Genomic DNA, 27,009 nt, shown 5'->3' with positions numbered 1-27,009 from the left:
CGTGGAAATTATTATGATAAAGGGTCAGCATGAATTTAATGAGTTATTGATTGTTTGCTCCCAGAGATAATCTGCTCTAACATTCTGTAACATCTGTATTAACACAGTTAATACAGATAATAGTGTGTTTTTAAATTGATTTAGGACCCAGACTTCTCTTTATGATGCCGTTGTTTGAATATGATGAGTGAAAGCGTGTCTATGTTGTCTTTGTATTTATTTGAAACCACGCTGCTGTCACTTGCCAGGACACTCTTGTAAAAGAGATTTGTAATCTCAAGGAGTTTTTTTTATCTTGGTTAAATAAAGGTTTGAATGAATGAAAAAAACACATGAGAAATCCTATTTACAAAAATCAGCTCAGAAGCATCGGCCAGCACAGCGCCTTGTTTGTCTTTGGGTACAGGTAGGCTGCGTGTTTAACATTATTTCTGTCTGTAGAATCACAATGGTTTGCATACTTTCCTTCCCCCCCCACTTAAAATTCAATCTGGTTCTCTGGGGTGCATGGACTTCAATGTAACTGGTCTCCAACAAGGCTTGGGTCAGCAAGCGGACTAATAAATTAAAGCAGCTAAAAATAACATTAATACAGAACTCAAAAACACAAACAGAATGAAAGCACAAACTAAGTCCAAACCAATAATTTTTTTTTTGGGGGGGGGGAAGAGGAGGAATAAATTCACTGACAGGGAACAAAATTAAATGACAAACATCATAGTCCATGAGTGAGGCTACATAAATATAAAACAAGGGATGAGTTCAGCAGAGGTTCTCTTTCATAGTGCTAGTAAAGCACTCTGACAGTGGTGAGTGGGCAGCTTTTCTTGGGAGCACATTTCTACTGAGTTGTAACGGGTGGTTATCTCAATAGGATTGAAACAGTCAAGTACAGCCACAATTTCGCCAGTTAAGGGGTTCGCCACGTGGGAGCTCAGGGAAGGATGCGTTCACTAAAAAGAAAGTGATTCTTCACAACTCCTCCATCATCTCGCCTTCTTGTCCAACGTGTCGGTTGGATGTCTGAGTGGTGGTGGTGCCACTCCCTGGTCTGTCTGTCTCTGCTTCACTGCGGCGGTGTCTCTCCAACCATCTCAATGCCGTGCTGCTGGAGTTGCGCTCTGAGCAAAGCATTCTCATTCTTCAGCTCTTCAATCTTAAGAAGAAGAAAAAAAAAAAAAGAAGAAAAAAAATCTCATTATCAACATCTCCATCCCTGTGACAGCCAAATATAGCTCCAAGTTTACAGACCAAACTTTTTTTCGTTTGAAGACTGAGAGTGCTGGCTGAGTGTAATGTACACACAGGGCTATTCAATCCCTGTGATTAAAGAGTAGTATGTGCAGCTCTTTGCAAAGAAACCCCTGTCCACAACCTACAGCATCAAATCAAATCTTGAGGTATGTCAACTTTGCTACATTTCCCTTGGGCGAATCCCGAATTCTCTGCCTCCCCACTGTGGGACTGGGGAAAGAATATTGAGCTTTGAGCATCAGAATAAGAATATATTGCCGAGAGCTTCGCAGACCTGGGATTCAACGGGGACATGTGGCAGCCTCAGAGCTGCAATATTTCACAATACTTTGAGTGCATTAGCATGCAGTTAGTTCTCACACAACCCCTGTGTCTACTATTCCCGCAGTCTCTGAAAGCGCTGATTTCAGGTAACACTTCTCATTATATAAGCGCAAACTCTTTTGATCCTCTTTGTCAGGCTGTGGTGATCAGCTACACAGCCTGAAGTCTCTTGGGGGGGGGGGTCTGTTTTGGGGAAATGAAGATGCATATGGGGCAAGGTGGATTTCATGCTTCTGAGACTTAAGTAAAAGGAAGTTGCAATGCACTCCAAAGCAAACAAATTGATTCAATGCAGTGGCAATCTTCACAGACACATATGCAGCCCACTGCGGCTACCTTATTATATGTGACTTTATTTATCTGCTACAGCCAACCACCTCAAACGGAGATTTTGACATTATCATTCATAGACCTTCTTTACCCATTATTTAAATCCGAGAAATGTCATTGATGCCAATATTTGTAGTCAACAGCAGACACTGACGTTCATACCTGCTGCCTGCACAACTCATTGTCCACTTGTATCCTCTCCACTTCCTTCAGACTCTCCTGCAGCCGCTGGTTGCTTTGCCTCAGCTCGCGGATGTAGTCACAAGCTTTAGACAGGATGCCTCCTTTGCTCTAAAAGGACAGAGATGATTGGTGACCATCTGAAAACCGAAATGTCAGTGAAAGGTTAGCAGCAGTGCAGAGTGAAGTGCTTACTGCGCCAGTCTTGGTGCTGTCCATATTACAGTCTGGGATGATCTTGGAAAGAGTGACAATCCAGTTGTTGATCTTGTCTCTTCGCCGCCTTTCAACTGATGGAATGTTAAATAGAAACAGGTTAAATAAAAATAAAAAAACTATACAATATATATATATATATATATATATATATATATATATATATATATATATATATATATATATATATAAATAAATACAAGCAGTGTTTCTTGATTCTTTCTTGAGAGATCAGTGGTAATTCTGGTTTTAAGAACCAGGCTTTAATTTCCTACATCTTGTCATTTTAGTGGTTGCACTATGGGTGCCAAATACTGCCAGACTTTGACAGCTCAACATCACCCTCTTGTGGCCCGTCCGTAAACATATGCTATCTTTTCTTAATAGAATATTTTGACAGGGTTTGGTGATTTCCTTTCGACAAAAACATGATCCATTTAGGCACCACACTGCACTGTCTGATGAAATCAAAAGCCACAATCATAGCTAATTACCCACCTTCATTATGTTGCGCTCTTCTCCTTTCATCTCTCGGCGTTCGCGGCCCATCCATTTTCCTGCAGACAGACAGGAAATAAAACACTTTCAACATGCTACAATATCTCCCATCTCTCGCTACCCTAAAATCAGGAACAAATCCAATCCCCCCAAATTCACCTAATCCTGTGCCCATTGAAAACTATTCTTCACTGTTATCTATAAATCCAAGCCTTTTGTAATCCCAGCCTTTGCCCCTACAAGTGCGCTATTTAAAAAGGAGCCACTGAAGTTGTGTAGTGCCTTTGGTAGGAATACTGAAATATGCACAGCTGCATTTGCCACCCTGATGCCCCGAAGCTGTGCTGCTTTGACTGGAATACTGAGAGCCGTCCAACCTTCTTATTCTGGTTGGCTGTCCTCTTCGCAGGTGTGGCCCGAAGGGAGCTCTCTGCTTTATTATGCTGTTAAATTACAACACTGTAAAAAAAAACAGATGCTGTCTATTGGGAGTCTGGGCTTGCGGCTAATGACACAACTGTCTCTTGTCTGGGTCCCCCCTCAGGTATTCTGTTAATTAAGTCCCTGAGACGTGACAGGAAGAATTATCAAACCACCCACTACAGTATGACCAAGCCAATTACACATACAATACATATCGGTGGCCTACTGAATATCTCAACCATGTTTCTGTCTCACTAATGGAAGATGATTAATACTTCACTCAGTGCAGAAACATGCTTTCTTTGCTAAAGACAATCTTGAAGAACAATAATGTAACTATACTTTATTGGCTGCATTTCTGCTTACCCGTTGCACAAAGTTAATAATGTCCTGTAAGGTCATTCTTGCTCATTGTCTGTCCTTCTAAGACACATCTTTATTCTACAGTAGTGAATTTGTGACCCATCAACACAACTCGACGGCAGATATCTCTGTCTGAGATATGTCAGCAAAGCCAAACTGCAGTCTCGCTTGTATCTCAATGCATCTTAATGGGATTTCAGCCGTATAATTAATTTGTATAATGGATTCAGTCCAACAGTACTCTTAGGCAGAGTGTAAAAAAATAAAAAATAAAATGACTGTATGAATAACTAAATGCACAGAAACGTCATTTTTTTCTTGCTTTTTAACAAGTTATAGAGGCACACATCATATCAGTACTCCTGAGAATTATTGTTGACAGAGAAATCCAGGAAATGACCCCCCCGCTACTGAAGTGCTTTATCAATATAATTTAAAGCATGGGTGTAGACGAGGACTACATTTGTGTAGTCTTATATTGATCCTTGAAAGAGAAAATGCAATTGGAACTCCTTCTGCTCTCCGATATCATTAGGTTGCAGTATTACACCAAGCCAGGGCCAACGAGTCAGTTAAGTGTACATTGAGATACAAGTGACTGCAGCTTGGGCTTGATATTCTCTCAATGGATGATATGAACAAAGATGAGCCTTAATGGCCATTAACCACTTCTGTGCTAACAATTATGTAGAAGAGATTGACAACACATGGTTTTCATTGGCTTCATTTGTCCCAGTATTCCTGTCACATCTGCAGAAAAAAATACACCTTGTATGAGCTCATAATAAAACCCTCAAATACTGTAACTTATTTGAAACTAGGCTAAATGAAAACAAAACTCAAACAACTACAACAGAGGATGAAAAATGATACGAAAATAAAAGTGTGGAACAAGCCATTTGTTTCCAGATAGAGAACAATGACATCATTTTTTTTAAAGTCCTAATGGAGAAACAAGTTTGCCACCAGCACAACTAACCACAATGGATCGGGGTCAGCACTATAAAGAACGCTACATCTGTGTCTTACACATCAAGAGAAGGAAGAATCACCGGGGACTTATGGGAAAGGAGGGGAAGGGCAGAGAGGGGAGGAGGGCAGAGGTTTGTGTGCTTCTTCTCTCTTCTTGTGATCTAATTTGATTGGTTCATTTGCTGTAAAAAAAAAAAAAAAAAAACAAACAAAACAAAAGTGTGTGAGAGAAATGTGCAAACTGTCCTCACCAGTTTAAACCTTCATGCTGCAGCAGCTCGTTTTCATCTCTGCGAACGGCAGATAGGGTGGGAAATTTTCATTCATTTTACTCACACGTCAACGATAATGTCACTGTTAATTAGTTTGCACCTAAATATATAACTCTGAGGCTTGTGTCATCATCATAAAGTATTCATGTAACAGGAAATAAAAATAAACATATTGCAGATAGGCATTGTGAGAGATGAAAAAAAACAATTCACTTTGTATTTCAACACATGGCAATGCAGACGTACACCGCAACAAAGCTTGTCCTTTACTCTTGATTGGAAAGCAGTCGGTTGTACGCTGTGAATATCAAGCAACATCAAAAGCGGCAGAGCTGCTGCCAAATTTAAGGCGGATCTACAACTTTACGTAACGCTGCCCGCAACAAAGGAGCCTAAATCTTTGAGAAATCTGAAGTTTTCACAGAATCACAGAAGCAGTCAACATTCTTGTTGTCACACCTTATACTGTTTTACCCAAACTGACAAATGATAAATGAAAGGCAGAGACAGTTAATAGTGTGGTGTTTGTCTTCTGTTTGTGTGTGTGTGTGTGTGTGTGTGTGTGTGTGTGCATTTTAAATAACTATCATAAAGAGGAGATAAACTGGAGCTTATGTGCTACCTAGAGCAACCACTGCTAATATATTGTGTCCTAAAACAACTGGTATTCACTCCATATACAGTACTGTGCAAAAGTCTTAGGCAGGTGTGACAAAATGCTGTAAACTAAGAATGCTTTCAAAAATATAAATAATGATTGTTTATTTTTATCAATTTACAAAATGCAAAGTGAAATGAAAGAAAACTCTAAATCACATCCATATTTGGTGTTACTACCCTTTTGCCTTCAAACCAGCATCAATTCTTATAGGTACTTGCAAAAAGTCAGGGATTTTGTAGGATTGTAGTCAGGTGTATGATCAACCAATTATCGTATATAGGTAGTTATACTGCATCAGCAAGGTCTCTCCCAGACAAATATTTCAAAGCAGACTGGTGTTTCAAGATGTGCTGTTCAAGCTCTTTTGAAAAAGCACAAAGAGACGGCCAACGTTGAGGATCGTAGACGCAGTGGTCGGCCAAGGAAACTCAGTGCAGCAGATGAAAAACACATCAAGCTTATTTCCCTTCGAAATCGGAAGATGTCCAGCAGTGCCATCAGCTCAGAACTGGCAGAAACCAGTGGGACCCAGGTACACCCATCTACTGTCCGGAGAAGTCTGGCCAGAAGTGGTCTTCATGGAAGAGTTGCAGCCAAAAAGCCATACCTCCGACATAGAAACAAGGCTAAGCGACTCAACTATGCACGAAAACATAGGAACTGGGGTGCAGAAAAATGGCAGCAGGTGCTCTGGACTGATGAGTCAAAATTTGAAATATTTGGCTGTGGCAGAAGGAAGGTTGTTCGCCGAAGGGCTGGAGAGTGGTACAATAATGAGTGTCTGCAGGCAACAGTGAAGCATGGTGGAGGTTCCTTGCAAGTTTGGGGCTGCATTTCTGCAAATGGAGTTGGAGATTTGGTCAGGACTAATGGTGTCCTCAATGCTGAGAAATACAGGCAGATACTTATCCATCATGCAATACCATCAGGGAGGCGTATGATTGGCCCCAAATTTATTCTGCAGCAGGACAACGACCCCAAACATACAGCCATGGTCATTAAGAACTATCTTCAGTGTAAAGAAGAACAAGAAGTCCTGGAAGTGATGGCATGGTCCCCACAGAGCCCTGATCTCAGCATCATCGAGTCTGTCTGGGATAACATGAAGAGACAGAAGGATTTGAGGAAGCCTACATCCACAGAAGATCTGTGGTTAGTTCTCCAAGATGTTTGGAACAACCTACCTGCCGAGTTCCTTCAAAAACATTGTGCAAGTGTACCTAGAAGAATCAATGCCGTCTTGAAGGCAAAGGGTGGTCACACCAAATATTGATTTGATTTAGATTTCTCTTCAGTTCAGTCACTGCATTTTGTTATTTGATGAAAATAAACTATTAACACTTCCATTTTTTAAAGCATTTTCACTTAGGTCAGTGCTAATTAAATTCAATAAATGGTCATGTGTTCATTTTGGGTGACCAAATGAGCAAATTGCTGTGCTTTGGTTATTACCAAACAAGGACCTTAAAGAAAATGACGTTCATCAGCACTATATGCTCAGGTTTTGTGTGCTTTTGGCACTCAAGTGAACTCTGAATCTGAAATAAAGCTGGGAAGAATTCTTTTTCTATACAAGCATCCGTAGTAGGCCAGAACAAGGCTGGTATCATGCCATGAAAATGATAACTCAGTTTGTCTTCTTTGCTCACATGAGACTGCTGATTATCTTAATCACGGCAATCGCCAGCATGTGGCTAACAGTTGGAGAGAGTCTGAGTCTTTTGATGTGTGATTAAAATGATGCATGTTGTGAATTTTAGGGATAAACAACATACAGAGATTTTGGAGAAGGATAAAAGCCAGGATGTGGTCAAATAAAATAAAGATCCTTGGTATAAAAACAAACTCAGGAGAGAGACGATAGACACAGCAACACAGTGTGTTGTAAAACGTGAAGACAGCAACTACAGTCACATTTCATGTTGCAGCATAAACTGAGCCTTATGGTAGTTCAAAAAGCTGGGGAAGTTGTCCTATAGTCAAACAGGTTTGGGTGCTCTTTCTCTCTGCATACAGCTCTGCTAAACACCAAATCCCTGCACGTTTCCCAGCTATTAACTCCCTCCACTTCCGCCTGCCTCTTGCTCTTAGCATTTAGATTAGATAGCACTCTTTTTCTCTCTGCTGCTAAATTCTATATATTTTACCTTCACCTCACGGTGAACCTAACTCCTAACAATCAGTGCTCTGTTACAAGTCTACTTATGCCCTGTCTTTTGTTGTCTGTTGTCTGTCCTGTCCCTTGTCTGTCTTAAATGCTCTACTTTAAGTAGTAATTGCACTTTATGTATAGTCTATAGTGTGTGTGCACTAAATGTAGCCTGTCTCGAATGTCGCTTGTATATGTCATTTTTATATAATGTCGTTTTCATATATTTTAAATGTGTAATACCACTTTATCCATGGTGAAACGTTGTTTCCTTTCACTATATACAGTGTATATGGTTGAAATGACAATAAAACCCACTTGACTTGACCAGATTTACGTGAATTCAGCATGCTTTGTTCACTCAGTATGTGCAAATGTTGATTTAAATGTGTGTCATTCTTGCAATAAAGGGTTAAAACCATGACAAAAATGTCATACCTGAAATTAAATGTAATTAATTGCTGTGTATGGCAGCTCTGAACACATTAGTTCACCTTTAAGCAATTCACAACTTGTCTGCTAAAACCACCAAATGGTCTATTTCGAGTGGCATTTCCATGGAAGATTACAAAAGTGTTTTACAAGAACTGACCAGCGGCTTGTTAACAGAAATAGCTGCATCTCAGAATGCATTATCAATGCTGTCTGCAATGCTGACAGCAACAGATAGGGCTGATACTCACGCAGCGTAGGACTGTGTGCGTGGGGCGATGGTTCGCTGGGTGCCTGTCTGAATGACATCAGGGGGGGTCATCATCACATAAAACTGACCTGCGGAAGGCACGGCAATCATCAGTTAGCGATGAGGAAAAAGAAGACAGAAGGGCATCAGGGCATTAAAGACTGACTCAGGTTGCTCTAATGAAATATCTCACAACAACTATGAGCCGTTACTTTGTAAAAAAACAACCAAAAAAAAAAAAAAAACAACCTCATCACACCCCAAATCCTCATGGACACAAAACGACACTTATTAGGAATAAACAACACTGCTGGAAGCCCTCTCATGTAAAATCAACATGTAGACAGAAAAAAAACGGCAAGGCTGCCGAATGCCGAGACATTCACAACTAAAACCTACAATACACATATACATAAATATACATTTTTGAGAGGAAAATGCACATACTCCACTGTAGAGCATGCAGGAGCCATCCCTTTCAGCTTTGCTATGAGGCCTGTAAGATACAAACGCCTCACCTTGTTAAAAAAAAAAAAACATGCCCAGTAGCACCAGATAACAGGACATTTTTTTCACACATTACTTTGAAATACTAGAAATCTAGCCATCATCCCAAAATCTGGGGGGAAAACGTAACACATATAAAATATTTTCAGCCTGTACTTAATACCTCTTTAAAACTAGAATTACCGCGTCATGGTTTTATGGCCCTGCCAAGTGCCAACCAGTCAAATTTTCAGTGACTAATTTCCAGTGAGAAACATGCTGTGTTCACTTAGACTATTTTTACAGAGGACTGATAGAGAGCTCCGTCACATGGTGCAACGACAATCACCTGAAGCTCAATATCAGCAGAACCGATGAGCTTGTGGTGGACTACCAGAGGAACAGGACAGAACACAAAGTTGTAGCCATGAATGTAGACAATGCTTCAAATATGGCCGTTGCTGCAAAGAAGCTACAAATCCTACAATGTGGAACACACACACACACACACACACACACACACACACACACACACACACACACACACACACACACACACACACACACACACACACACACACACACACACACACACACACCCCCCCCCTTCGGTTCCTAAGTTACGGTGTTGAATAATGGGCAGAAAAGTGCTTTTGTAGACATTAGAATTGTCACAATTAAGCTGACCTTTGGGATATAAAATGTCACATTTTATCCTATTAGCCATTTGTGTGACATTTTGTCTTAACTAGTGTGTGAATTCTTGAGTTATAGTCAAAATATGTTTTGTGAGGTCACAGTGAACTTGACCTTTGACTAGGGTTGGGCATCGAGAACCGATTCCTACTTGGAATCGTTTCAAAAATTACGATTCCATCGGAATCGTTTGGAGGATTTGGTTTCAAATCCGATCATCACTTCCCAATTTAATATGCCCAAGTTTTAGTTTCCGAAGCGGCCAGGCACTTGTTGTGTTGCAGCCTTGGAGCACAGTAAGCAGCGCTCTAATGTGGCTTTATTTTACGTTGAAAAAGCTGTAAAACTGCAAACCACCATTGAATCAAAATAAAACGTTCCTCTTATTTGTGAAAATAGGCATGTCAATCAAAAGGAAGAATTGGAATTGGAATCAGAATCGTTAAAATCCAAACGATGCCCAACCCTACCTTTGACCTCAAAAAATCTAATCAGCGTTCCTGAGCTATCCCGTTCACAAGGCGGAGGGATGCACAACCCGAAAACCTAATGCCTCCGGCCACGGCTATATAAAGAAGGTATCATGCCGAACTCCTTCGACCAATCAGCAGCTCTTTGGCATTTTCTCTCCATTTTGCTCCTTAATTTCTATGACCTCATTTAGACATTTAGACTTGCCCTAGGAGCATACACCGATTACATTTCTTGCCCGCCGCCCCCACAGTCGTTTTGCCTTTTTAATAGAAACAAAACCCATTTAGTTCATTTTTGTGTATCTGCTGCCCAGTGAAAGGGTCTGCTCTACTCCGTACCGCAGCAGCGTTGCAGCACAGAGTAGCAGGAGTCCGATTTAACTCATCGCTTGACGAGACGATGGAGGAGGATTTGGTGTCAAAGTGGAAAGCAAAAGTGCAGAATCTGACCATTTATATCCTATATAATATATTTATATCTTTTAGAATAGATTATAAGTGTGTTTTCTTTCCCGATTCACTCGCAGATCACAGAGACAATAGACCAGAAAATAAACCACGAGCCCGACGCGGAGCATGCGCGGAGCAGCGCTTCTGCCGTCTGTTTCAACCCTGCAGCTGTCAAAATGAGCCGCGCAGCAAAAGCTTGCAGGCATGCTACAGGCTCACAGAAAAGAAAGCTGCCCACTTCCTCCTGCAAGGCCCTGGCTTCAGCTGTTACCCACAGCAAAAAAACCTCATGGTCTTCTTCCCTTTCTGTGGCATCACCAGGCCGCCACTCACAACACCCGAATGAAAAAAACACAACAAGCAGCAAGCACACTCCGTTTTGTGGTTTTGTGCTGCTGTGTATCGTAAAAAGTATAATTGAGGCGTGTCAATCAGCCACATATCTCCCGAACATTCTAAAACTAAAAAGGCATTTTTCAGACGGACAAATCAGGAGCAAATTAACTTTGGTAGAGACCTGATTCTGTCTCAGGAACAATCTCTCGCGAGATCTGGCAATACAGATGAGCTAACGTCAACTGTGTAAATATCTAATGTTAGCAAATAGGAGGCTGGGGAAGTCGAGGGAGTTAATGCAAATATAACGTTTCATCCATCCACACAACGTTCACTACACTTTCAAACGAGGCCACACCCATTTAGGAGACAGGAAGTGTGTACCGTTTAATACCGTTGGCGCAGCGTGCAATGCGCCATCCTCGGTTATAGAGAATCTGTGGCGTAACTTACTTTATTTCAGATAATATTTGACATTGACAAACTGTTAGAGGAAGCATATTTTAACCATCGCATAAATGTTTCAGACATATTACTGAGCAAAGAATTTTAAATTGAACAATAACATGTTGCTGGGTATGTGTGACAGAAAATCTTTTTATTGTTCAAAAGTCAGTAAAACCTTAGTGTAGAGAATCTAATTAACCTTTTTTAAATGCTGAGGCACTGTTGGAGGGAAATTCTATGTCTACCTTTTCAGAAATCATATTTCAATGACAAAAGGGCAACCTAATTTATAATCTAGAGTTCTTTATATAGCCCTACTTTCTTTCACATCAGCCAAGGCTGCGGGGATCTTGGTTTATTTACAACTACTGAAAAAAGAACTGTTGTTCTCTCATTACGGTACTCAAAACACTCCTGTTTGCTATGGGGCTAATTTAGCCATTATTTTCAGTGACACTGCCGTAAGCTTCAAGCCAAATTGAGTGCGAGAACTGACTCACCCCCTGCCTGTGTTAGTGTAGGGTCCGTGGCCGCCTGCACAGACACAGTCCCGTCGCTCACCGCAGTTGCGGGGAAGTAAGCGAAGCGCGTCTCCCCTCCCACCGCCTCTCCTGCTGGGCTTCCTCCATTACTGAAAGGGTTTTGGATCACAGCCTTTTGACAGATAAGAGAGAGACAGAGGCGAGGCTTGAACAAGTAGCAATGGAGCAGTCACTGCAGGTAAACATACACCTCGGTCTTTGTCAGACTCAATACTTGTATCCCCTCTAGACCCCCAAGCAAGACGCAGTGTAGTTTGACAGCTGGGATTAAGGGAGGAAAAAGAAGCAGCAGTGATCTTGTTAGCAGAGATACCAGCAAGGTCAGTAAAGACATCAGTGTACTGCAAATGAAAACAAATCTGATCTGCTCTTGCAAGGAACATTGTATGTTTTTGAATTTGCCATCGTGCCTTATTCTGGAACACTTCTGCAACTGCATTTTTTATCTCTGTGAGTAGCTCCGTGTCATGCTCAGACACATGCCTCACTCTTTATACTGCTTTGCTAGTTTGACAAGCTCAGAGGAATTACTCACTCCTGCAACTTTAATGACAAAGAAGGAATATGTCACCCTGTATAATGATACGTCTCTTTCATGTCTGGACAACATTGGGTTTTTATGGCACAAGCAAGCGACATCAGGACATGTCTACAGAGGCAATACTTGTTAGCAGGATTAATTCATCGTTGGTTTTCATTTCTTAAGGCAGACTGTTTGAATGATAAAAGGTAAAAATGTCGCCAGCCTTCTTAAAGGGGAACTAAACCCGTTTTCAAAATGTATAAATGTTATTCCTATGGTCTAAGACAGTCCGAAAATATTAGTAAAGCATAAACGACTCACTCCCAAATCTAGAGTGCTAAAACTCTCAATTTGTGATGTAATCAAGTGTCCAAGTCTGGAACTCCTTCATAGACAATGAATTGGGAAAGATGTTATAGATGACACTGTTTTAGACCTGAGAACACTACAATAGAATACAGCTCATTTAAGTATGAAAAAAAATTATCTTCTGTGGGTCTACAAAATCAGTCTCCCATTCATTGTCTGTGGAGCAGCTCCAAGCTGAGAGAGAGGACATGTAGTTACAAATATTGATTACACTTTTCTCAACCATAGAATTAATATATTGAAGTTATTAGTTGAGGTGGTGTTTCCCTTTTAAAGATCGTGGCATTACTTGAAGACTAAAGCGTGCAGTTAGTCTTTAAAAACAGTCCATATTGCCAGTGGGTTATCTTTGATCAATAAAAAAGGGGGAATGTTCGTACCTGAGCCACAGCCTGAGGAGCCCCAGTGAAGGCGGCTGTAGAGACAACACTCACCGCTCCTCCCCCATCGTCTCTTCCCTCGATGTGCTGGTGGTCAGTCACCTGAACAACACGGTACGTCACCTGCAAGGGGTAGAGAGAGAATGAAAGAGAGAATGAGAGGAAAACAAAGTGAGCAAACAATTGTTTTTTTTTATATCATTTACTACAGTCCTTTTAACATGCATACTGTGTCCAAATCAAAGCCTTACCTGACTTGTAGATTTGTTTAGCATATCTATTGCTTCCATTCAGCCGAGCCTAGTATGTGACCCTACAGTCCTTATCGCAGCAGGGCATTGATCTCACTTTAGGCACATTCTGAAGCATAAGCATATTGTATCCTTCTCGATTTGCTTATGCTTCAGAATGTGCCTGATTCAATTTAATAAAAAAAAAAAAAAGTCAAGAAAGTGAGTTCTCTTGTTCCAAGAATCAGTATTTGTATCCCTCCATCATGTGACTCTCCTCATGACTGACATGTGACAGCAGCTCCATGCCAATCCCAGACCAGACTGCAATCACATGATCTCTCACCCTAGCCTTGTTTACCCCAAATGAGGCACATGGATCACTGACTTAATACCCTCCGGTGTAAATTATCCCAATAAGGATAAACCAACTTCAATATCACACAATTTCATATATATCAATCAAAATAATTTTTTTGCATCACTGTCCTATTGTCCATCACTGACCACCTCTGGAGTGAATACAAGGCTCTCACACCTTCTTAAACATCAAATTCATGGACTTTTTAAGGACTTTCCAGAGCCAATTTTCTCTAATTCAAGGACTCAACATGCCTTAGTTTGAAACATAGATCAAGGTTACTTACTGTTCCAACTCTAGTCATTTTTATAATGAAACTAGCAGGCGTCATAGAAGCTTACAAACAAAATAATTTAAAAAGAGAGAGAATAACACTGTACTGCTGTGGTACAGTGGTGGCAGACTGTGTGGTCGCTTCCCCAACACAGCACAGCAAAACAATATATAGAACTTCAATTTATATTTTGCAGAAAATCTATAAATTCAAGTACTTTCAATGACCCATGTCAATATTCAAAAACTGATTCTCCCCCCCAAAAAAATAATTCACAAACTTTCAAGGATTTCAAGGACCTGTGAGAACCATGTGAATACCACATTAGTGGACAGCAAGAGACACTCTTGACAAAAGTCACCAATCAATCATGGGACTACACACAACACAACAACAACAACAACAAACACAACACACAAACTTCAGGTTATTTAGAAGCTGCTATCCTCCTGACTTATCTTTTGAATAGAGGAAGAAGCTGATGTGTTCATAGAAAAACACACAGCAACATAACAGGAAAACCTTACACAAAAAGGACTGTTCATGGGAGAACTTCTCACTGTGAGGTGACAGCGCTAACACCAAAACAGTATGACAAAACAAACTCAGTATGACTAGGCCTAAATCGCAAACAGTACATACATGTGGGGAGGAAAGTTGTTTACTGAATATCACATGATCTACTACCACTGTCATGTGACGCTTTGCATGCAACTAAATCCATTCAACCACATACATCAATATGTAATGTGAAGCTCTGTCGGTTGCTAATTATGTCTCTGCACAAACCGTCGTTTATTTGACCGGACAATAATTCTGAAGTGTTCCGTTTTCTGTCGTGAGTGCTGAACAGATCTGTTATTGCCATTAGTAACTTACCTGACCACCCTCAGTGCGGAACTGATATTGTATGTTGTGGTCACCAAATGCTGCAGCCTGCTGAACACTGGCTATTGTAACAGCTGTCTGCTCTTCTCCTGTTCCGTCTCAGGGGGGAAAGAGGACAGAAAAAGCCAGTTGTGAGAATGGAAAAGAACCAAAACTAATAAAGACATCTATCAAGCCCTGAGTTCAGCTGCCGAAAACAATATGTATTCGCACACACCTCATTATACATAGGTATTAATGAAGTTGCTGGGCATCTCTCTCTCTCTCTCTCTCTTTCTCTCTCTCTCTCTCTCTCTCTCTCTCTCTCTCTCTCAAAAGGGGCTTTACTGGTATTGGGTCTCAATAACAATGTTGCCTAAGCATCAAAATACAATTTGTCAAACAAGATCATGACGACATTAAGATTGATTTATATAAATTATATACAGTATATTTCTCTCTTAATCGCTCTCTACCCGCAACTGATTGAGGCAGATGGCCGCCCACTTAGACCCAGGTTCTGTTCCAGGTCTCTGTCTGTTAAAAGGAAGTTTTTCCTTGCAGCTGTCGCACCGAATGCTCTTGCAAGAACTGTTGGGTCTATGTAAATTATAGAGTGTGGTCCAGACTTACTCTATCTCTGAAGTGTCCTGAGATAACTTCTATAAATACATTTCAATTGAATTATTGATATTATTTGTTATACACAATATAGTGCGCAGGTGCCAGATGTCAATGACAGCTTAATAGACGTTACATACTTACCTTCAGATGTCTGGACAACCTCTTCTTCTTGCTTTTCTTGGCTGCAAACCCGAAAAGCAAATAACGTTAACTCAGTTTCAACGCAACCAGCGTTCGTGGATATTCTGGATAAAATAAATATAATTACTGACCCTCAACTTTGCTTTAGCTGATGACAAACTTGTACAAGACGCCAGTCAACCAACAGCACAATCGCAATGTAAAAAAAACACAACATTGCTACTGTCCTCAGGTTACCTAACGTACAGTGGCTGATAACACACTCGTTTGTGTTGTAATGCCTAACCTAAGCTAACGTAGCTATTGTAACGTTACTGTTATTAGCTAACCATGAGCATGTTTTTCACAACTGGACATTGCTATCCAGCTTGCAAAGTCTTCCACTTCTCTTTCTAACTTAACTGTAGTCTTTAGCTTGAATTCGTTTTAACAACAGTTTTAGGTCAGGCCTTAGTTGGCGTCGTAAACTAGCTATCCGAAATAGCATGTTGTAGCTAGCTTGTCCCAGTTAGCCATTTTGGCCGACTCTCGATTACCTTGCGCTGTCCAGACTCTGTTCAAGCATATCCATCAGGGTTATAATAAAAAGTGATATTCGGTGTCACAGACGGAGATGGAAGTGCTGATCACGGGAACAAACACTCGGGTCATGTGAGAGAGACAGCCCAGGACACGTGAGGTATGGCTCGGTGTCGAAGTTAAAATGGAGACCGCTGCTGCCGCTGGGTGACTGCCTATGGTGACTGCTGGGTGACCCGAGCCGACTTCATCAGCTGGCGCAGGATGGACGATTTAACGCGTTCATGCTTCATATAAACTGTATGTACAGTTTATATGAAGCAACGATTCGCAGCTTCCGATTCGGCAGTTAGGGTTAAGGGAAACATAAATTACATTGCTGAAAGATTGGTCCTCAATTTTTTTTGCACCACTTACTGTAGCGTTTTAGACATTTTGGGTAAAGCATTAAAGCTGTCTGAAATCCACTTTGAGATTTGTGAAAGCTTTATTCTCTTTGTGTATGTGCAAAAATAGGATATTTCACAGATTCTTTTTTTCACGTGTTTCACATGAATATGCAAAAAAGGGAGATTTCGCTTTTTTTATTATTATTATTATTATTATTATTATTATTATTATTATTATTATTATTATATTAAGACCAGGGGATTCTTCATGTATTGCATTTTCACATAGAATAAATCTTTCACGTGTTTTAAAAATCTTTAACCTCTCTGGAATAGTCCTGATTTGACAAGTCTAGGCCTAGTCATTAACAGCCAAATTCATATCTGGGATGTTGGTCACCTGTGGACAAAAACAGAGCAACAAAAAATCTGAATAGTGTCCTGAGAGTAGGCCTATCAATAATATTACAAACGTATCTTTAACGGATAAAAAGTAACTGGTCTGTCCGACGTTTGAACAAGCATGATATGAAACGTGTATAGGCTATGACACATAAACATTATTGATCCCCAGAGAATAACACTTAGAACAGTCTTGTGCCCTTGCAAAATGCAGCGTCTCATACATCCCAGCATTTAATGTCTTCTGTTTATTTTAGTAAATGTTTTATTAACTAAAAAAAAGTTTATTTTTGAAGTTATGAAGTTTATTCATCCAACTCTCCAGTCATTCTTCCAAATACACTGTGCAGTATTCGTGGTGCTTTAGCGGTGGTTTTGCTAAGGGATTTTGACTTAACAACATACACTCACTTCACCCACACCAGTATAGTCCTACAGCTAAAACTAATACAGTACGATACAACAGCCACAAGTTATACTGTCCCGTTTTGACAACCTTTGACTGGGGAAGCCTGAAAGGTATTGATTCAACATCATGGTCATGTTAGAGGCTGTCTGTTGTGGTGTTGAAATGTAAAGTGTGTTTCTAATGTTTTGTCAATCCTTTTGTTGTTATATTATGTCAAGGCTTTAAATGAAACATAAACTATTCTGATTAATATTGCTCTCTCCCTAATTTTAAATTATAATCTGGTAAATGAAAGAAACGTGTAAGGGCTTGCCTTGAATACGTGCAAAAACAACATGGCATATACATTGATCCAGTGCATAGACAGTAAAGGTCCAGTCTGACAATTTTAAGTTGAAGTGGCCATAGGTGGTGAGAGCAAATAATGATGTTGAAATAAAAATGGAACAAAATCAAGGCAAAACAAATGTGTATAAGAAACCTTAAATAAAATACATTATGACTTTGTATATGATCGTAGGTTACCAAGTCATACTTATATGTAACTTGCCATGTAGGCCTATTATGTTGAGCTTAAGTGACTTGGCGACCCTACAGTTTGCCGTGAACTTTGCCACACTTAAAGCGGAACGTTTCTTCTTCGGCTTTTGTTTACGACCCAGAAATGAGGACCAACACTTTATTCATTGGTGATTTGCGGTGATTTGTCATAATTCCCACAGTTTGAGCAATTTAAACCATCAGACAATCGATTGTGCACATTAAAATTGATTTAACACGCTTTCCCCAAAATCCTAAATAAGTTTTAGTTTGTCATTCACTAACTGAAACCACGGCGACACCGACTGACTTTTTGTTGAATTTGACAACGAATCAACCGCGGCTCAGCCAATCAGTGTAGAGAGCGTTAATTCTCGTCACTTCTCATTGGCTGGAATGGGAGGTGGTCCCTCATCTTCCTCCTCTGGAATCACCCTAAAATAAGTCCGACCTCTCCTCCTTGGGTGAAGGTTCATTGCGGTCGTTAGCTGTCTACTACTGCATAGTTAAACCTTTCAGCAAAAATGTCTGGTCGTGTCCTCGTCGGAGTTAAGCGTGTCATTGACTATGCAGTTAAGGTAATATCCTTTCAACGAGCGTATTTAGGTTTTAAAGTAATTTTCCTTTACCTACTCACTTGACTTTCTGTGTTCAGCTAACGTAACGTTAGCTAACGTTAGCCTGTTGACACCAGCTGTCTGTGGCACAAGAGCTATTTGACAGATAACCAGTCAGTCTGCAGCTAAACTCATATGGTCATTTTACAGCATGCAGCATGATGAATAATTTAGATTATTGTTGGCAGCGCTGCAATGTACGACTTTCTGCTGACTACCTGAACAGCTGTAAGGCTGATGTTTTCTAGTTATGTAACCTAATGTCTAGCTAGCTGAACTATTGACACGTTCACCTTTTAAAGGTACAATATGTAACATTTCTGCATTAAAATGTCTAAAAACAAACATCCCTATCTTATATATTTTTATGAGTTGTGTTCTTACAATATTCCAAATCTTTCCACCAAATGTCAAACCCAGAGAAATCTGTTATTTTATTTCTGACACGGGACGTTTCCTTTAGTTGCTTGTTAGTGGCGTCATATAACCTTTCACCCTCTAGTTACTCGTAACTTCCGTCAAAACCATAGTCAAAACACGGGCACCCAGATGCTACGTTCGATAGTAATTGTAAATCATACAATGTCACAGAAAGAAATACTCATAACCATAATACTGCCACATGGCATCATTTTGTGATTAATTAAATGCCACTTTGCAACCCAGTAATACAGCAGAGACATTTATTGATACATTTCAATATCGATCCAGCTTAACGTTACTACACTGTGCTGCTTGACAAGTAGCTAATGTTAATGCTAATGCTTGGTGGGTAACATTATGAGGTTACAACATCGTTCAACACGCTCAAAGTTATTTTTAGTAAGATTGTTTCAACCACGGTTAACAGCACTGGGCTAACCCATGAATAAATTCACTCGTAACGTTAACGTTAGCTCTTTAGATAGACGATTAATCTAATGCTAATTTAGCCAGCTAGCACACCCCGGTCGGTCTGCCTCACTCCCCCGGCGCAAAGAGATTTCATTCGGGATGAGAGCTGACAACAGCCCCGGGACATATAGTTACCGTTCGCCCCCAGCCAGCTAGCAGCACTTCACTTAACTCCAGTGCCGGGTACTAACGACGCTAACGGCAGTTTAATGACGCGTCGGGAAACCATATCTGACCATATCAGACCCAGGCACCCGAGTCAGAACAACGTCCATCCTTAACGTTAGCGCTACCGATGTTCGTGCTGAACATCTTGTTCCTGCCGAATTTCTCCCCCCTTCACGTTTAGCTGTCTTTACAGTTCGCTACATTAACCCGACAAAAGGTGGGTTAAGCACCAAAAACGACTAGTTAAGATTACAGCAAAGTGAAGGGGAAGATCATTCTGGGCAGCTCGGAGATCTCCTGCTGATGAGAGCTTATCCAATAATGAATACATATTTTGCCAGCTACAGGGCTCCTGTTTAAACATGCATCACTTTGCCTTTTCACCTTTTAAGACACCGTGCTGGCTCACGTACTGTGTGAGTCTCTCTGTCATCGTGTCTGACAGTTTGCCCTAGAATCCAGGCTATCTGGATTGTTTGTTATTCATCTGGAACCCCCGTAGTGACTCTGTCCTGTGGCCTTCTTCCTCCTCAGATCCGTGTAAAGCCGGACAAGAGTAGCGTAGTGACGGATGGTGTTAAACACTCAATGAACCCCTTCTGTGAGATCGCTGTGGAGGAGGCGGTCAAGATGAAGGAGAAGAAGCTCATTAAGGAGGTTGTGGCTGTCAGCTGCGGGCCACAGCAAGCACAGGTAGGTGAGATGGGGCCAGACTCTGCACCCCTGCCTTGTTAACCAATGTCCTGCAGACATACAGTGTTGTGTGGCAGGTTGCCTACTTTTGGAGGGGTTCTTTTTAGTGGTTTCACTGTTTTTATAGGTTTTTTGCTGGGCTTTGCATCTTTATCTTAAATACATTTTTAGCGGAATCATGCTGTAATTAAGTGTTATGTGTAATGTATATGTACGTAATATAACGTCACAAATTTGTAAAATATAATTATTTTACACCTTTTTTAATTAAATAGTTGGAATTCCACGTATACAACAGCCGGTGACATACAGTATAACCACAATTTTAGCTCCAGAGGGTTTAATTAGTCATGCTGCAATTAATCAGGGCAACTTCAGAAGCGAGCCAACATGAGAAAGGAGGTATTATGCATAATGTGTTTAAAAAAAAAAGTCGTTATATAAGTTACCTGTGGTTGTGTCCGTCTTTGATTTGTTGATTTGAAGAAGGCCTGAGGGATGCAAATGGAGCCAGAGTGTGCAACACTTCTTATTTTCATGAAAAAAGTAGTTATTGTTAGATTTATTTATTATATATGGAGATAAATGTGGTATAAATTGTAGCCCCTAACACATTGTGTTTTAATCCTTTTGGGTTGGGTAAAATTTGTAGTGGGGAGCAGAACCCCCTAATTATTCTATTTTCTCCTCAAAACAAGTTCTTTGACCCATATTTCTACCTCACTTAGGAGACCATCCGTACTGCCCTTGCCATGGGAGCAGACCGTGGCATTCATGTGGAAGTGACTGGGAAAGACTATGAAACCTTGGGACCCCTGCAGATCTCCAAGATCATGGCTGCTTTGGCCAAGAAGGAAGAAGCTCAGCTCATCATCCTTGGCAAACAGGTTTAAAAAAAACGCGGGTTGATTTCACTCATTAAATCAGATCAAACTTCCTGCTCTCGTACTGCGATGAAGTCGCTGTGCAGTGCACTACTGTTACCTTTAATGACTGTAATGTGTTGCTTTCGTAGGCTATCGATGATGACTGCAATCAGACTGGCCAGATGACAGCAGCCTTACTGGACTGGCCTCAGGTGAGTTCTACCTTTTAATGCAGTTACTCTTAACAGGACCAAGCCAACCTAAAATAAGATCATCCTGTTGGTCTGACTCTTAAGTGATCATCACTGTAAATGACATCATGTCAGTTTCTCTTTTTCCCCCAACTTTTTCTTCCAGTTTGTTTTTACAGTCAAATGTGTCAAATGTGTGACGTAGCAGCGCTGATATCAGCCTGTTTGGTTTGCCCCCATAAGTTAGCAGAGTCCAGTTTGAGTCAGTAAGAGCAGCGGTGATCCTGCACAGATCAGGTCAAAGGCTGCAAGGCCAGTTGAGGTGAAGTTCCACTGGCTGGCCAATAGATGGAGCACTTTGTTGACATGTTATCTCACAGTGTACAGTTTGAGCGGTGTGAGGCACATATTATAATGTAAATCCAAAACATTTTACATCATTCTTACTCTCATATTATCACAAATTACCAACCTCATGACCTATTATTGTACATTTTCTATTCTTAAAACTTATTATTAATACTATTATTAATATTAGTATTATTATGAATAGTTGATTATTAGTAAGAGCTTTGTCTGTGCTTATGGTTCTTTATTTGTGCTTATATGTTATTGTCCATTAGCCTGACAAGCCAGACCCACATCAAGATGTTGGGTCTGGGTTGTGTTAACTCCCAAGTCTTCCAGAGTCGCGGCTAAAGCCGATTCAAAAGACCGCTGTTCCCAGCAGCAGCAGCCATCTTCTTTGTTTTGAAGTAGCAGGGAATTCACACGGAACAGTCGCAACTCTGCCGTCCTTATGTTAAGCCCGCACACCGACTCTATACATGATGTGATTGGCCCGACCAGAATTTGGTTTTTCCAGCTCGCAAGCCAACGGAGAGTTGCTAGACCCCCTGGCTGCAAATTACATTTGCTGCCGCTAGGGTGCGTCTAGATGTCTAGGCTAATTGTCCATGCTTACGTGTTTATGTGCTCTTGTATGTTTATTTTAATGCCATCGACTCACCAGGTACTGCGGATTAAAAGCCGCCTGTAAATCTGGCACGTTTACAATGTTGGACTCAAGTGCTCATGTTCAGTGTTTCCCACACATGGACTAATGTGTGGCGGTGCGCCTCACTATCAACACCGGCCGCCGCACATTGCGTTTCGTTATAAATTATTATTATTTTTTTTAAACGCTATTTTAAAACGCGTTCAGCTGCATTTCCTTTCCCTGCTCTCCTCCGTCTCTCTGTCACTTGTGTCTCGCTCAGACACACACACACACACACACACACACACAGCTCCTCCCACCTGCACACAGTGTCTGTCTCCATAAGGAGAGAAGACGGCTGGCGAAATTCACAAGTTCACGAAAGGTTGGTATCTCGTGAACACCTTTTTTAAAAGTCCAATAAAAAATATTTTATATTCTGAATACAATGTTGTCAGTGTGTTAATGTTGGAGTCCCGACCCGACTCTTAGCAAACAAGCGATTGCGCCTGCTTTAGAAAGTTAACTAGTCGCAAGTTTGTGGTAAAATGCAGTTGGGCTGTTGGGTTGTCGAGGTCACACTATGTAGCAGCTGTGAATCAAATAAACGTATTATAAATAATGTTATGTCATTTTTTACTCTTACACTGAATGTTTGCTGCTTCAATCCAGATGAGTATTGAAAAGTATTTTCCGCAACTGAAAAAAGGCACATGTTGAGGATGAGGACCAGCCTGAACCGGAGGTATCAATCGGAAACAGAGCTGAACAGTCCGACCAGTGTAATTAGTTATGTTATTAATTTGTTTACAATATTTTCAGGCTTCAACCAGTGAAAGACAGGGTCAGAGAGAGAGATACGGGGCGACCCCCCCTTTCCCGCCACAAATTGCTTTCTAATCTGTGGGAAACACTGTTGTGTCCCTTCTTAAATAAAATGAACAAACACATTTACCGTGGATTAGTTACATGTGGCACATTGACTGTCTCATGAACTTAAATATCCTCACACCATTGCAAAGTTAGAAATGATGATGTACGAAAATGTTTTCCAGATGGACAGGATTTGACAACAGTTATTATTGTTTGTGTGTTTAAGTTTATGAATTTGCACTGTATCTTCATGCCACAGGGTACATTTGCGTCAGAGGTGTCATTGGAAGGAGACAAGATTAAAGTGGTGAGAGAAGTTGATGGTGGCCTGGAAACTATTAAGATCAACATACCAGCAGTGATTACCGCTGACCTTCGACTCAACACCCCCAGATATGCCACCCTGCCTAACATCATGGTAGGTAGCAGGGAAATGTGTTCAGAAATGCAAGAGGCAAGAATAAGACATGAAATACTTTTCAGGAATGAACTTGGATTTTGTATTCAGAAAATGAAACTATAAAAAAAGGCATTATTAAGTAAATTAAGATAAGATGGACTTTATGGGTCCCACACTGGGGAAATTCCCTGGTTACAGCAGCTCAACATTCAAACACAAGATAAGAAAAATACACATTAAATAGAATAGAAAAAAATAAGAGTAGGAGTAATAGAAATATGTACACTATAAACACCTTTTTTTTTTATACAGATAAGGTAAAAGAAACAAATATACTATTAAGTAAATGTATACAAAATTTTACTTAACATTTTCTATACAGCAGTCACTGTTCTTAATTGTTAGATTGACAGGTACTGTTTTCAAACACAGACAATTATAATAATAATAATAATAATAATGATAATAATAATACATTTTATTTGTAGAGCACTTTTCATTGAAAAATCAATACCCAAGCTAAACAAATAAAGAAAAAGTAAGGATTTATGCGAAAGCTTGCTTAAAAAAGGTTTTTAGGCCCTTCTTGAATGAGTCAGTGGTTTGTGGAGCCCTCAGGTGGTCTGGGAGGGAATTCCACATTAGAGAGGTGATCGGGCCGCATTTTTCTGTCTGAGCCCGGCCCGTGTCCGACAGAGCAGTAACCGAACCCGACCCGAGCCCGACGGGCATTAAGATATTTATGTCCGAGCCCGACACAGTTAAAATCTCATTTTATTTGTCATACTAATGACACATGTACGTTTGTTTGTGTGGAAAGCCTGCTTTTATTAAGCAACTGTAGGAAGGTATTCAGAAATGTCAACAGATGAGCGCATCAGCGCACACGTTAATAAGCTGTTTATTTTAAAATGTTCAATGTGTTAAAGGACAATTCCGGCGCAAAACGAACCTAGGGGTTAATAACGGATGTGTACCCACTCTGTCATTCTCTGGGACGTGTTTTCATGCTAATTGATTGTGTTTGTAGCTTGAAAGAAGCTAGCGTGGACCGCTCATTATCTTACAACGCTAGTATTCGGGGCACAGGGAAAGTAAAAACAAATCGCTATTTTGTACCACTAAAAAGGCTCAAAATATCAACAAACTTCAACGGTAGCATAGTGAGGGTCCATACATGTTAACGGAGGCATTGAGAACTTTGTAAGTGTACAGACAGTTTATTGAACGAAGAGCTGCGGGAGCTCCGTGCTCGGGTACCGTCGCACTCTGGTCGGGTATCCATCCTCTATTCCACAGGCGAGGAGGGGCTGAGCAGAAAGCCCGATTTTCCCCCATCATGCAGAGCTTGATCCTGGGGGTAGAAGAAGGACTTTGTTTCCGGAGTGGAGGTTACGTTGAGAAACGTACAGTTAAGATACTAGTAAAGTAGTTCAGAATGTGTACTTTACCCTTCTCCTGTGTTTTCCTACTTTTCAGAAAGCAAAGAAGAAGAAGATAGCCAACATGAAGCCTGCGGACTTGGGGGTGGACATCACATCCCAGTTGGAGGTGTTGAGAGTGGATGAGCCGCCACAGAGACAGGCGGGAGTGAAGGTGGAGACGGTGGAAGACCTGGTTAGCAAACTGAAGGAGGCAGGGTTGGTATAGAGGCTTTAGGAGCATGAGCATGGAGCACGGAACTTGGCAGCAGGGTGAGTACCACTGTAACTACCAATGTAGAGCCTGACACAAAACTAGATTATTATTACATTACTAACCAAATATATGAGCAACATCCTAAGCAAGGATCCCACAGACTCGGTATCAAACAATTTACAATGATTTGACCTACTATTGTGTCAGCTACAACCAACAATTATTTACATTATACACATTACAACAAGTAATCTGTGAATTATTTTATAGATTGATCGATTTAATAGTCAATGAATTTGAAAATTTTGTAATATGAATGTTTTTGGGTGGTCAATATAAGCCAAATGAATATTCCTGATAAACCTATATCGAGCTCTTGATTATGACTTATGACTTCAGCTTATGTATGCATGCATCAAAGTTACCTCCTGTGAGGAATGATAGAATTATTTGCTCTGAATATTAATGTTACATCCTTTATTATCACCATCTCTTCATCTTACAAAAAAAAAAAATTAAAAAAAATGAATTGCTTTATCAAAGAGTATTATGTGTCTTGTGGTGATGGAAGCTAAACTAATAAAAGATTTTAATTGCAACTCTTATCGATCTACATTCTCTTCTCTCCTTGCAGGACTCTCTAATTAATAACGGGACTGTATTGCATAAGCATACCCGGAGTACTATCTTATGTATCGGTCTAATCCCTCTGTTTGAGACCGGGACTCCTGAGGATATGCAGGGAAGTACTGACAGGAGCGGAGGAGTACTGAGAAACACTGTTCTGCAGCAGCCCCAGACAACCCCAAAAGGATCATCTTGTCTTTTATGTTCATTTTAACTTTCATTCATCTGTGTCATAAGCTACTAATCTGACTTTAGACAAGAAGTCTTTATGCAATAATTGAAACCCAGAAACATCTATCACTATCATTCATGCTGCTGTTTGTATTACACTGTACACTACCAGTACGATGCATTTCACCAACAGGTACTTGGCTGTTTAATCTTGTGTATCTGTAGTCACACATGTTGAGTGGTCCCGTTTTTGTAAATGATATATGTAAATATGGACCCAAACATGGTGAGAAGATAACGTCCTTCAAGATTAGTGTCATGTCTACTGGTAATTTGTATAGTTTGTGTAATTGTAACTGGGTTTCAGGACTGCGTCGACGGTGTCTCTCAGTATGAGCAGGGGAAGATGATCATGAGTCCGACTTTTACCGTAAGCGCCTCAATTCTCTGTTGATTGTGCAGAACATTACCATGACAATAAAGCAGCCAGTCTTTTTCATATCTAAATACACATGTGACTGTTTCTTTTAGTATTTCCTTTAGTGTAAACTTGACATGGTAAATAGGGAACAGATTGTGGTGGGAAAAAAAGGGGGATATTTGTTGGAGTGGTGGTGAGACCGAGGGATTTGTGGATCGAGTGTTTCACCCTGGTGAATTGATAGTATTATTTCTGTAGCACTGTTTTTACAGTATAAAATGCTACATTACATTTGGCCAGTAACCAGCTTCTGCACCATCTTATGTTAAATCAAGTAGTAACACTTGAAAAACGCTTAGTTGCCAGATAATTAGGTACACATGGCTAAATCTGATTCAGTGTAATACAAAAATAAATCCTGCTTACATGAAAGTTATGTTCTTGTTTTTGAGAGGCGTTAATTAAACTATGTGATCATTTTGGAAGCTGCAGTTTGTGCTGCTGATGAATCGTATTGCACTATACGTAGGGGTATTTCTAATATTTAGCCTGATAGGAATGGGGTGGACAAAATATTAGAAGCACAAGCACCACAAACAGTGGCCTCCAAATGACCATTACCTTTCATGAAATAAAAAAAATAAACTAAACATTTCATCCGTTCAATATTAACCATGAAATCGTGAAAT

General features: G+C 40.4%; 2 protein-coding genes across 4 annotated transcripts; one reads left to right on the top strand and one right to left on the bottom strand.

Moving 5' to 3' along the window:
- Positions 1–200: 200 nt before the first annotated feature.
- usf2l (upstream transcription factor 2, c-fos interacting-like) lies at positions 201–16,280 on the bottom strand. Of its 3 annotated transcripts, XM_078252356.1 has the most exons (11): positions 16,060–16,280; positions 15,524–15,564; positions 14,771–14,877; positions 13,027–13,149; positions 11,713–11,866; positions 8,326–8,413; positions 4,812–4,850; positions 2,803–2,861; positions 2,284–2,378; positions 2,071–2,199; positions 201–1,156 (listed from the first exon to the last, which is right to left on the bottom strand). In XM_078252356.1, exons 1-11 carry the CDS (start codon positions 16,092–16,094, stop codon positions 1,067–1,069), a joined length of 960 nt encoding a protein of 319 aa, XP_078108482.1. In that variant the 5' UTR covers positions 16,095–16,280; the 3' UTR covers positions 201–1,066. The 3 variants fall into 3 exon arrangements, with proteins under 3 accessions (XP_078108482.1, XP_078108483.1, XP_078108484.1); XM_078252357.1 differs by lacking the exon at positions 4,812–4,850; XM_078252358.1 differs by lacking the exons at positions 14,771–14,877; positions 15,524–15,564; positions 16,060–16,280 and adding an exon at positions 13,278–14,744.
- A 1,943-nt stretch (positions 16,281–18,223) lies between these two features.
- Positions 18,224–26,410, top strand: etfb (electron transfer flavoprotein subunit beta). Its single transcript, XM_078252372.1, has 7 exons — positions 18,224–18,360; positions 19,996–20,154; positions 20,883–21,041; positions 21,170–21,232; positions 23,323–23,481; positions 24,943–25,157; positions 25,736–26,410. The coding sequence occupies exons 1-6, from the start codon at positions 18,307–18,309 to the stop codon at positions 25,111–25,113; spliced, it is 765 nt and encodes a 254-aa protein (XP_078108498.1). The 5' UTR covers positions 18,224–18,306; the 3' UTR covers positions 25,114–25,157; positions 25,736–26,410.
- The last annotated feature ends 599 nt before the right edge of the window (positions 26,411–27,009 follow it).

The sequence above is a fragment of the Sander vitreus genome, chromosome 6, assembly GCF_031162955.1.
Source record: "Sander vitreus isolate 19-12246 chromosome 6, sanVit1, whole genome shotgun sequence".
Taxonomy (NCBI): domain Eukaryota; kingdom Metazoa; phylum Chordata; class Actinopteri; order Perciformes; family Percidae; genus Sander; species Sander vitreus.
Note: the sequence above shows the minus strand (reverse complement) of the source record. Positions and strands in the feature narration are given on the sequence as shown.

Bases quoted from the DNA above. Each gene is read 5' to 3' on its own strand.
- etfb (XM_078252372.1), top strand. From the start codon at position 18,307: ATGTCTGGTCGTGTCCTCGTCGGAGTTAAGCGTGTCATTGACTATGCA. The intron at 18,361-19,995 runs GTAATATCCTTT...CTTCCTCCTCAG, and splicing joins TCATTGACTATGCAGTTAAG to ATCCGTGTAAAGCCGGACAA. The intron at 21,042-21,169 runs GTTTAAAAAAAA...TTGCTTTCGTAG, and splicing joins TCATCATCCTTGGCAAACAG to GCTATCGATGATGACTGCAA.
- usf2l (XM_078252356.1), bottom strand. From the start codon at position 16,094: ATGGATATGCTTGAACAGAGTCTGGACAGCGCAAG. The intron at 2,862-4,811 runs GTGAGGACAGTT...GTCTGTCTGCAG, and splicing joins CAGCATGAAGGTTTAAACTG to GAAAATGGATGGGCCGCGAA. The intron at 2,200-2,283 runs GTAAGCACTTCA...CTGTCCTTTTAG, and splicing joins ACAGCACCAAGACTGGCGCA to AGCAAAGGAGGCATCCTGTC.